Source organism: Eschrichtius robustus, chromosome 20, assembly GCF_028021215.1.
Source record: "Eschrichtius robustus isolate mEscRob2 chromosome 20, mEscRob2.pri, whole genome shotgun sequence".
Classification (NCBI taxonomy): Eukaryota; Metazoa; Chordata; class Mammalia; order Artiodactyla; family Eschrichtiidae; genus Eschrichtius; species Eschrichtius robustus.
Window position 1 is genome coordinate 8,078,676 of NC_090843.1, and position 11,356 is coordinate 8,090,031.

An 11,356-nucleotide genomic window follows, 5' to 3' on the forward strand; every position below is an offset into this window, starting at 1 on the left:
AAGTCTGCTACTACTATCATTATTGTATCTCTTCCCTACTTCCCGAACTCATAATAAAAGTAAAGGAATTAGAATACTCGATAGCCTCAGAGACGTACTATAAAAACATTTGGTCCCTGACATATACACACTGCTATGTACAGAACAGACAATTAATAAGAACCTACTGAATAGCACAGGGACCTACTCAATACCCTATAATGACCCATATGGGAATAGAGTCTAAAAACAAGTGGATATATTTGTATGTAAAACTGACTCACTTTGCTATACAGCAAAAACTAACACAGCATTGTAAATCAACTACACTCCAATATAAAAAAAATTTTTTAATTCGGTCTTGCTAAGTCAATCCTATGATTAAGAAATTGACTGGAAAAGATTATACTTTCACAAAGGCATCAAAGCTTCGACCATCCCAGCTCATCATGAAAATGAAGACTGGTCAACACCCTGGCTCTCCAACAGCTGGACGTCAGCTGTCTACACACAGCCGGAAGGCAGCTCATCAAGTCCTCGGTCACTAGGTCACTAATGGCATCCAGGACTATCTGACACAGTGGGGTCTCTGATGTGACAAGGTCATAACCTCTTAGTTCCTCCCCCAACTCAGGGATAATCCCTGATTACACGGAACAGAACAAAGCTACCAAGAGCACGGCTGCTCATGTGCTGGCACACAACTGACCACGACCAAGTTAACTCTTGTCCTAGAGATGAGTTCAAAGTCAGAGCTCAAATTCCAGGCTGAGGTGCAGACCTGTGAATTAAGGCTAAGATTCCTTAAAGATAAACAATTCCTGACAGGACACACATTCTTTTGCTGTCACAAATTCAGTTAGGGTAGAGTAAAGAGACTTCACTGACCACCACTGCCTTTGGACTCAGACCCCCGTATTTCCTGGAGGATGAGTGACAAAGGTGGCCCGTCTATGGCTACAAAGGTCGAGGTTCTGTTCTCTCTCCCTCAATAAACTAGTAAAAGGCTCTCAGTAGTCTAAAGAGGCCAAGCCAAGGATCTAGGGTCACCTGCAGCTCTGTCCTATACCCTAAGGAACTCAAGAATTCAGAGGTTAAAAAAAAAAAGTGGTGAGAATGCAACCTTACTATTCACCACCAACAAAAACCAGGATAAGCACAGAAGGCCAGGGAGCAGCCAAGGGGAGTGTCAAAGCTCTCTGACTACACATGTTCTAGGGCTACGCAAGCCCCGCAGGCTTTCCCCTCATTCCTAAGATGCAGTGTCAAACAAAAGCATGGGGCAAAAAAGATTCCCGTCACCAGGAGACAAACAGTACAAAACCAAAATTGCTGGAGGAAACGTAAATTAGTAGATCCCCCATGGAGGGCAATATGGAATTATCTATCGATACCACAAGTATTTCAAGTGTCTATCGATGCAGCCACATCTCTCAATACCACAAATGCATGGATTCTCACACCCAGCAATCGCATTTCTTGGCATCTTCGTACAGACACACCCCGAACACGGGCAATATGACGCACATACAGGATGTTCCGCAGTTGGCGAGCACAAGACTAGAGACACAGCGTATGTGACGGGCTGAATAAGCTTCGGTGTGTCCACAGAACACAGTATGAAGCCGCAGAAGACAAGGTGGGAACACAGCTCCGCTGAATCCCACCGTAATGAAATACGGCAAACCTAAACTGAGGGTCACTCGACAAAATAAACTGGCCAAAGTGTCGTCTTCAAAAGGGACAAAGTTTTGAAAGTCAAGGAAAGACCGAGGGATGGTTCCAGACTGTCCAGAAGACACGACACAGACAACCAAGTGCTACCTGAGCCTCAACTGGCTCCTTGTGCCAGGAAGAGCCCTGGGGGACAGCGGATGACACGGGGATGGGGTCTGAGGCTTAGGTGGTGACAACACAGAGGTCTCAGTATCCTGATTCTGACACTGTGGCACTGTGGTTGTATAAGAGAAAGCCCTCGTTTGTAGGAATTACACCCTGAAGTGTTTGGGGTGGTGAGGCACCAGGCTGGCAACTCTGTCTAAAGTGGCTGCACCGCACAGGCTAGTTTTCTGGAAGTTTGTGATTGTTTCAAAATTAGAATCTTTTAAAGATGAGGTAGCTCTTTCTGTATTGATACAGTACAATGCTTTATTTCTAAAAGTTCAGCAAAGTGTATTAGACTTTTTTTTTTTTTTACTGCATGTTAAGTGTACTGACTAATTGACCTAAAAGAAAATATTTACAAGTGGATGAAGCATTTCAGAATTAAGTACATCTAGGCAAAGAAGACCTCAAGGTAGGAAAAATGTTTGACTAAGTGAAATATTTAAAAATAATTATATTTGTTCAGTGATTATGATGTAGTCAAATCTACAAATTTCATATTTAAAAAACGTTAACATAATTTATGTGGCTACAAGTATGGTTATTTTATAACTGTCTTTTTCTTCTGGGAAGAAGAATAATTTCTGAGTAACCTTTAGGCAGATATTAGAATCATTGCTAACTTATCAATTTAGAGGTATCTTACACTTTTTTTTTTGAATTTTTGAATTTTATTTATTTTTTTATACAGTAGGTTCTTATTAGGTATCCATTTTATACATATTAGTGTATACATGTCAATCCCAATCTCCCAAGTCATCCCACCCCCCCCACCCCCACCCGCCACTTTCCCCCCCTTGGTGTCCATACGTTTGTTCTCTACATCTGTGTCTCAGTTTCTGCCCTGCAAACGGGTTCATCTGTACCATTTTTCTAGGTTCCTTTTTTTTTTTTTTTTTGGCAGCACCGCTGGGCCTGTGGGATCTTAGTTCCCTGACCAGGGACAGAACCCTGCAGTGGAGGCACAGAGTCCTATCACTGGGCCGCCAGGGGATTCCCTATTAGACTCCTTCTATGTAAAAATTAAGAAAAACATATAAGCAACTGCTTGAGCACACAGAGTCTCTGAAAAGAATGCCTAAGAACCTGATAACACTTGCCGTATCCAGGGAGGGAAGCAGGGTGGCTGATGGCAGAGGCAGGGCTCATCACACACCCTTTTGAAACTTGAACCACGCAGATAAATTAAAATTACTTTTATTTTGGTTTTGAGGATCACCTGAATTATGGAGCCTAAGTTTGTACGCACATTATCAAATAAAGAGGAACAAACAGGTATTTAGCTATCTCAGAGGGCTGGGGAATTTTTATTTTCTGATACACATTTCTATACTGCCTGTGTTTACAGAGATGAACATTATTCTTTATGATCAGAAAAAAGTATTAAAATACTTAGTATCTACCAGTTATCAGTGTACAGGGAAACTCTGTTATACCTGGGTTCAGATTACTCACTCCATGACCCTGTGGTCCTCAGTTTCCTTCAGACCCAGTTTTCTCAATCCCTTCACAGGGGGCTGTAAGGAAAAACAGTTTTTCCCTTCTCCGTACATTTACAACACTGAATACTTCTGGTTACCAACTGTGTGGGGATTTTCCCACACGTACGTAATTCTCAGGATCTCGGGACACCAGCTGGGTATCCTACAATTCAACTCAATTCTGACACTCTCTGCCTGGACAAAGCATCAGATCCCACAGGTTAAGGGCCCAGTAAGACTGCCCCCTTCCTCACTTCAGACATGGGCAAGTCCAGGCTGTCACCTGTGCTTCTGACCAACCGGCTATAAATCAGAGGTTCCCATGACCCCCTCGTCAGCTCCGATTAATTTGCTAGAGCAAAGTAAAAAAAAAAAAAAAAAAAAGGCAAAAAAACCTCAGGGACTTCCCTGGCAGTCCAGTGGTTAAGACTCCGTGCTTCCACTGCAGAGGGCACAGGTTCTATCCCCAGTTGGGGAACTAAGATCCCGCATACCTCATGGCATAGCCAATAAATAAATAAATAAAACTCAGAAAAACAATTTTCTCACTAGATTACCAGGTTACTATAAAGGATATAACTCAGGAACAGCCAGATGGGGGAGGTGCACAGGGCGAGGTATAGGGGAAGGGGTGCAGAGCTTCCACGCCTTTCTGGGTGTACCACCCCCCTAGCACCTCCACATCTTCACCAGCCCAGAAGCTCTCCGAACCCAGTCCTTTCGGTTTTTTATGGAGGCTTCATTATACAGGCACAACTGATCAAATCATTGGCCACTGGCGACTGATTCAACTTCCAGCCCCTCTCCCCTCCCCGGGAGGTCAGGGGGGCCGGGCTGAAAGTACCAACCCAGTCATCACAAGGTTGGTTACCCTGGCAACCAGCCCCCGTCCTGTGTTTATCCAGGGCCTTTCCAAAAATCACCTCACTCACATAACTCAGGTGTAACTGAAAGGGGATTGTTCTGAATAACGAAAGATACCTTTACTGCTCTTATCACTTAGGATATTCCAAGGGTTTTAGGAGCTCTGTGCCAGGAAAGGAAGACCAGATACATATTTCTTATCATAAATCACAGTATCACAGAGGCCAACAAGAGCTGCCATGTAGGACTGACACATAAGGATTAAAAATGATACGTGTAAAGCGTCCGCACCCTGCTGGCAGCCAGTGCAGCAGTTTATTACTAACAGGGTCTCAGGAATCTAAACCGATCAAGACGTGAAGGTCTGGATTTTTCAAAGACACTCGTGATCTATCGACCCCATTCCCAGTGAGGGGCTGAGAAGAGATAACCTCACAGGGAAGTTCATGCTCAGGTATGCCAGGATTCCCCCAGGGCCAGTCCTCCCACACCCTGAGGGAAGGAGTGGTAGATGGTATCTGTGACAGACAGGCTAGAGACGGGCCACTGTGCAAAATAAAACCCACCATTTAACAACAACAAAGGCTTTCCAGGAGAGCTGAGCGAACAGACACTGGCCTAGGTTCCTGCAAATGGAGGTAGGATATTTTTGTCCTTGAGGAGTTTAAAGCTTGGAGAAGATGATCAAGTAAACAATAACAGGGGCTTCCCTGGTGGCGCAGTGGTTAAGAATCTGCCTGCCAATGCGGGCACGAGCCACGGGTTCGAGCCCTGGTCCAGGAAGATCCCACATGCCGCGGAGCAACTAAGCCCGTGCGCCACAACTACTGAAGCCCACGCGCCTAGAGCCCACGCTCCACAAGAGAAGCCACCGCAATGAGAAGCCTGCGCACCGCAACAAAGAGTAGCCCCCGCTCGCCACAACTAGAGAAAGCCCGCATGCAGCAACGAAGACCCAACACAGCCAATAAATAAATAAAATTTAAAAAAAAAAGTAAACAATAACAGTTAAGTATAGTGTGACAAGCATGGCAGGAATTCCAAAAGACTATCTATATACATATATGTATAGAGAGAGACACACACACACATACATATATAGACCCACACGCATATATGTGTACACATATATATAGTATTCTGGAAAGCATTTAATGTGCAAACGCATTTATAATTTAAAGAAAATGGAATTGTTGTTCATATGAAAAGATAATAAGTTACATCAATAAGATTTTTAGAGGAAGAGGGATAAAGTAGTGCTGACTCTTACCTGGGTATCGTCTGTATAATGAAAATATCTTGGCCACGAACAGATTCTTTTATTTCAACTCTTGTTTCTGAAAAATAAAAATGTTCTGCAGTTTGAAGAAAAGCTCTTCATGGTGCAATAATTAGGCAGCAATTGGAGGGAGTAAAGATGAGTCTAAACCAATGCTTTGCTTAGCGCACCAAAATAAATTCTTAAGAGATCTCGGAATGGCATGTACTTACGTAAAAAATAGTCAAGCTAAGGGGAGAATAAGCCAAAATAGACTAGAAGGCAAAAGCAACAAACAAGTGTACATAAAATCTCAGGGTCCAGAAAAGAATATCCGTCACTAAATAAACACAAGATGCTTAGGGAAAAGTGTACAGTGAATAAAGAGGCCAAAAGTTAATATCCTTATTATTCTTTCAACAAAGGCCAATGCCTCCTCTGTTCCAGGCCCTGAGTTGGGGTCCCAAAGTGGGGGACCTGGACCAAGGGGACAAAGACTGACTCAGGAGAGACAATGCAATGCCAAAGGCTGGCAAACTCTCCAGGCCAATGTGCAGGAGAAAGACCAGCCACGATAAAAGAGAAAGAGGCCTGGGAATGATGGCCTCGCTGCAGACTGGAACATACGGTGAGGAACGGAGTACGGAACATTGCAAAGATGTGGGGCAGAGTGGGGCTGCCACTGTGCGCTCGGAAACACAGTGAGAGAGGAGAAAGAGACAGAGAGGAGGTCAGGGAGCTGACCAGGACCACACCACGCAGGAGTCTGGATCTTATTCCAAGGGGTGACAGCAGAGCCACTGGAGGACTCGTGTGATCACTGGCTACTGTGTGAAGACAACGGTGGCAAAGCAAGAAGGGCTGCTTTGGGGGAGCCACTCCAGTTGCTTCTGAAGGAGTCCAGGCAAGCGACAGATGGCGGGCTGGACCAGAGCAGCTGCAGTGGATGTAGTGAGAGGCAGGCAGGTTTCAAATGGCTTATTGAATCAGAGCGCACAAGACGTGCTGACGGACGTGATGAAGGACGAAGCAGGTGAGATGGGCAGAACTCAGAACCCAAAGGGCCCCACGTGATTGCTAAGGAGACTGGACCGTGGCCTATACAATTTTAAACAGTAGTAAGTAAAAATGTTTGCATTTTGGAAATATCCTGATGGAGGTGAGTAGAACAGACTAGAGAGGCTGAAAATGGAGGTTAAGAAGACTGGTTAAGAAGCTACTTTGACAGCATGAGAGAGAGCTAGGAGGCCTGAAACAGGGATGGGAGGATGGAGAAAAAGGTCTTCCCTAAACCACCCTCTTTTCCTCCAGCGCTTCATTTATGAGAATCCCAAATGCCATCACAATGAAGGAAATTCATTTCTGTTAAACAGGCTATTTCACCTATCTGCACCCATCTTCAGGTTTTTAAATACCAGCATCTCCTGACTTGTCCTGGCAGGAAAATTTCTCACGTCACCAAGTTAAAAGTTGTGAGTGTGGAAGCTGGATGAAGGGTTTCTGGGGGTTAATTATAACACACGTGTAACTTATACACACCCCGGGAACGTGTGCTTTCCATTACTACCCATGAAACTATCTTTCCCTCTTCCGATACTTTGCTTTTTTAGCTTCCCAAACATCAATTTTGTCTTAATTATCTCCTGTTAAGCTAGTTATACCATAGACAGTTATACCCTGGAAGGAGAAAAGCAAGTACAAAAACATGAACCCAAGGCCTTCAACTTTGCAAAAATAATTCCAAGTTGTTTTTATACGAACTTGTCTTAGCAATGAGTGACGACGTTATACTCTGGAACCCACCGGGGGGTTTAGGCTGCTGCTGCATTCCTGGAACACCTGCTATCAACAAGTGCCTTCAAGCAATATCATTTAATGTTCCAGCTCTCCCCAGAAACCCAGGCGGCGGCAAAAATGGGTGACTAACCCAGGGTGAGCGTCGACAAGACTTGAGAGAAAAAAATGAGAGATAAAACTAACTCAAGGAAGGTTTTTAAATAAGTCATTACTATCTAGTACTGATTGCACTTAATGCCATTTGATGGCCTAATGAAACAGATAAATGTAAAAAGTACTTATCAACTACAGCACAATATGGAAGAAAAAGCTTACTCTCTACATCGTTCCTTTTTCTCATTCTAAAATGACAGGATATTTGTATTATCTTGGAACGGGAGGAAAGGAGACTTTTAAGGAGGAGCAAAAAAGTCAAGATTTAGAGGGACGAACAGAATGCCCTCTGCCCCAACTGTTAAAAGAGAAACGTATTTCTGTGTTAAACATGATTAACATTCGCCTTTTAAAAACATGCCAGTCGATTAAACAGAGTTTAGAGAACAAAGGATGTTTAAGAAATAAGTTTAACTTACCTCCATTGGTCTCTTGATAAACCACAGACTTCCCCAATTCAGCACCAAGACGCCTAAAGGGAGGGGGAGGGGGAGGCAATTAAGAACACTTTAAAAAACTCCAGTTCACAGGCATGTGTTCAACAAAAAGGCTACAATAACTACACCGGCATTCTTTTACAAAAAAAAAAAAAAAATTTAGAAAATTTAATTCATTGAGAACTAAAAACCTGCTGTCACTCCACATCCACAAGCAGCTTCCAGCGCTCACCAATCTGTAACACCCTGCTTTACTGGGAAGAGCCCACAACCAAAGTCTAGTGTCTAGTTCCATTGTTTTTTTGGATAATAATTGCCTTGGAACATCAATACCCAACAAATATGTGGTTACTAGCAATAATTCCAAAAAACACAAGCCCAAGGTAAATGCCTCAATTGTCAAAAGCGTTACAGACTTCAGTGCCATTAACCAAATGCAGTGTGAATCTTGTCTGGATCCTGATTAGAACAAACCAAGTGTAAAAACCCATTTTGGGTACAACCTAGGAAATATGAACGAGGACTAGATACTAGATATTAAGGAATTAATGGTAGGTTTTTGTTTGTTTTCAGTTCTTATCAGTTAGCATTACCATTTTTGTGAGTGAAATGATATAAGGGTGGAATCTGTTTAAAAACACTCCAACCAAGTGTACAACGGAATATTATTCAGCCTTAAAAAGGACTGAAATTCTGGTACATGCTACAATACGGATGAAACTTGAAAAAATGACTCTAAGTAAAATAAGTCAGACACAAAAATACAAATACTGCATGATTCCATTTATAGGAAGTACCTAGAATAGGCACATTCACAGCCACACAAAGTAGAACAGAGGTTACCAGGGTCTGGGAGTAGGGGGAATGGAGAGTTAGTGCTTAAAGGGTACGGAGTTTCTGTTTGAAACGATTAAAAGATCTGGAAATGAATAGCGGTGATAATCACACAACACTGTGAATGTACTTAATGCCAGTGAATTGCACACTTAAAAGTGGTTAAAACTTAAAACTTTTCTGGAACAAACTTTTCAAGAACCAAATATAAAAACAAAAAAGCAAAACCATTGACTATTTAAATCTGCCCTCCTCCCTCTGCTTTCTCTTAGCAAGGTCACTGTGGTAAATCTGACCCAAAATAAACAAACACAAGCTTCATATTTAAAATTAGTATTTTAGTTGGCCTCAAAAAGAAAGACAAATAATCAGAGGTTAGAAATAGAAACTAGGTAGTAGATTGCAAAAGGATTGTTTGGGTTTTTTTTTTTACACTCTTCTAATCTCATTCAAAACTCTAACTGAAAAGAACATAGGCATTACTGAGAAAATATGACTAAAGTTTCCCCTTTCTTCTACATTTTCATCTAGAATTTTAAAATATCTTCGTGCTATTAATTATCAACTCTGAAAACCCCACAGAACTCTAATGTAAGTTGTTTAAAAAGTGAAAATGACTTTAAAAGTTAAAAGACAAGCTTATTTATTTTATAACAAGTTTATTTGCAAAGGGCTCAAAAGGCTCTTCCTTTACACTAGGGTTCTGGGATTCTTCACAAGAGCCAACTAGAAAAGAGGCCATTTAGTAAACATGTATTATTCAGAGGGCCACTATGAGCCTCTGCTCTGCTAGATGCTTGATCTACATTATTTTGTTCGTGCTCACAATGTTCTGGGTCCAACAGATGGAATTATCCCTATTTTACCAATGAAGTTCAGGAAAATCAAGTCTCTTGCCCAGGGCAAGACTGGCAAGGCCTTCAGACCCCAAAGGCCACTTGAGGCCAGAGGCTTCCTTAGGTGAAAAAGACAAAGAAAGGCAAAGACTTAGACTGATCGAATCTGACTTACAAAATACGGTTGGACCATGGTTTCTATCACCAACTCCGACAAATCTGCTCCCCTAGGGTTGCCCTGTTCTCCCTGCCCTCCCCTACACCTCTGCTTCTGTCGCTGCACTTTGCGCCTCGCGGGTCTTCCACCTGCAAGGCCCTCCTGCCGCCCCTACCTACTGCACCCGCCCCGTCAGTCCCCGGTGTTGTAACTACGTGCGGGCCTCCGTCTCCTCGGGGAGACTTGGGAATGGCGATGACCAGCTTCAGAGGTCAACCCCAACCGTGGGAAAGGGAGCCAAACCCAGAGCCCCTCTCTCCAAGGAGCTAATCCAGCGGTTACAGAATCCTCACCACCGCCTGGGAGGTGGGAGTGGGGAGCCGAAAGCAGGGCGAGCGGTCCAAGGACCCGGGGGTGGGGAGAAGCCAGCAAGAGTCAGACGAACGCTTTTCAGCTGCAGAACTGGGGGTGGGGCGGGGGGGGGGTGATCCTCTGTCACCTCCAAGGGTTTGTCCAGACCTGAAACGGCAGGATTCTGCGACTCTCTCCCCCAGGGGCAGGACGATGGGGCCAAATTACCCCTCGCCCGGGTCGGGGGACGTGGAGGCGAAGAGGAGCAAGGACCGTCTCCCGGGAGGGGCCCCTCGGGACATCCCCAGCCTCCGCCCCTTACTCGGTGATGCGCTTGGCCAGCTCGGTGCAGGCAGCCGTGGAGTTGGCCGAGAAGACTCGGTAGCCGGTGCGGGCGGCGTTCATGGCTGGGCGGGCGGCTGGGCAGGCTCGCGGGGCGCGGAAAGCGGAGGACACGGAGAGCGGGGGCAGCAGCAGCAGCTTCTTGGGCATCGTCCGGCCCGGGGGCGCAGTTACAGCCGGCCCGCGGCGGGGCTGCACGGGGGAGCGGTAGGCCCGAGGAGGGAAGAAACCGAGAAACCCGGCACAGGAGGGAAGAGGTCAGAGACCCCCACCCTCCTCGTACAAAAGGCTTCTAAGGGCTCGGGCGCAACGAGAGTTCGCCGCGACTTGCGCCGCAGCCACCTCAAAGCCAGTGACGACGGCACCGCCCCCTCCGGGAATCGAAAAGGCGCGGCTAGAGCGCCCGCATAGTCACCATCTCAGATGAGGGCAGGGCGGTGGGTAACTCTCTACAAGCTTTTTTTCCGAGGGAAGCATCACGATTCACTCCGCCGCCTGATCTTGTCGCTCCACGGGAGTTCTTTTGCTCTCATCTTCTTGGGTGGTGCAGCCTGACTTGGTAGTGGTGCCAGCCTTTCCAAAATTTTCGCCAGGATCCAAAATGTCAGCCTCCGAGGTGGCTGACGATCTAGCTCTGCGCCTCCATGATAACACAGCGCTAGAGCCCTGCGAGGCGCATGCGCCGCGCTAGGCTGGGATTGCTTTGAAAAGTGGAGGGCGGGGTTATTTCCGGGTGGTTGCCTGGGATACTAAAATGCCCAAAACGTGGTGTACTCCTGAGCCTGATCTTTGTTCCCCAAACTCCAAACTTGCATCTGCACATAAGGCAAGTCTCTCTGAACGAGTCAAGGCACTCCTGCCGGTCTTTGCTCTCGATCAGAAAAGCCTTTATTCCTCCCTTTCCATGTGCTCCAGTCCCTTAAAGACCCACTCACGTGACATCTGCTCCACTGAGTCTTTCTAGATACTTCAACCACAGTAAG

At 45.2% G+C, this 11,356-nt stretch overlaps 1 protein-coding gene across 1 annotated transcript in view; it reads right to left on the reverse strand.

Annotated features, from left to right (window-relative positions):
- Nucleotides 1-11,031, reverse strand: part of PRPSAP1 (phosphoribosyl pyrophosphate synthetase associated protein 1) — a 30,877-nt gene extending 19,846 nt beyond the window's left edge. Inside the window, exons 1-3 of the mRNA XM_068531256.1 lie at nt 10,354-11,031; nt 7,836-7,888; nt 5,479-5,545 (exon numbers count right to left, since the gene is read on the reverse strand). Coding sequence (XP_068387357.1) covers nt 5,479-5,545; nt 7,836-7,888; nt 10,354-10,523 — 290 coding nt within the window. The 5' untranslated portion in view covers nt 10,524-11,031. The remainder of the gene's footprint in view (nt 1-5,478; nt 5,546-7,835; nt 7,889-10,353) is intronic.
- Between the last annotated feature and the right edge of the window lie 325 nt (nt 11,032-11,356).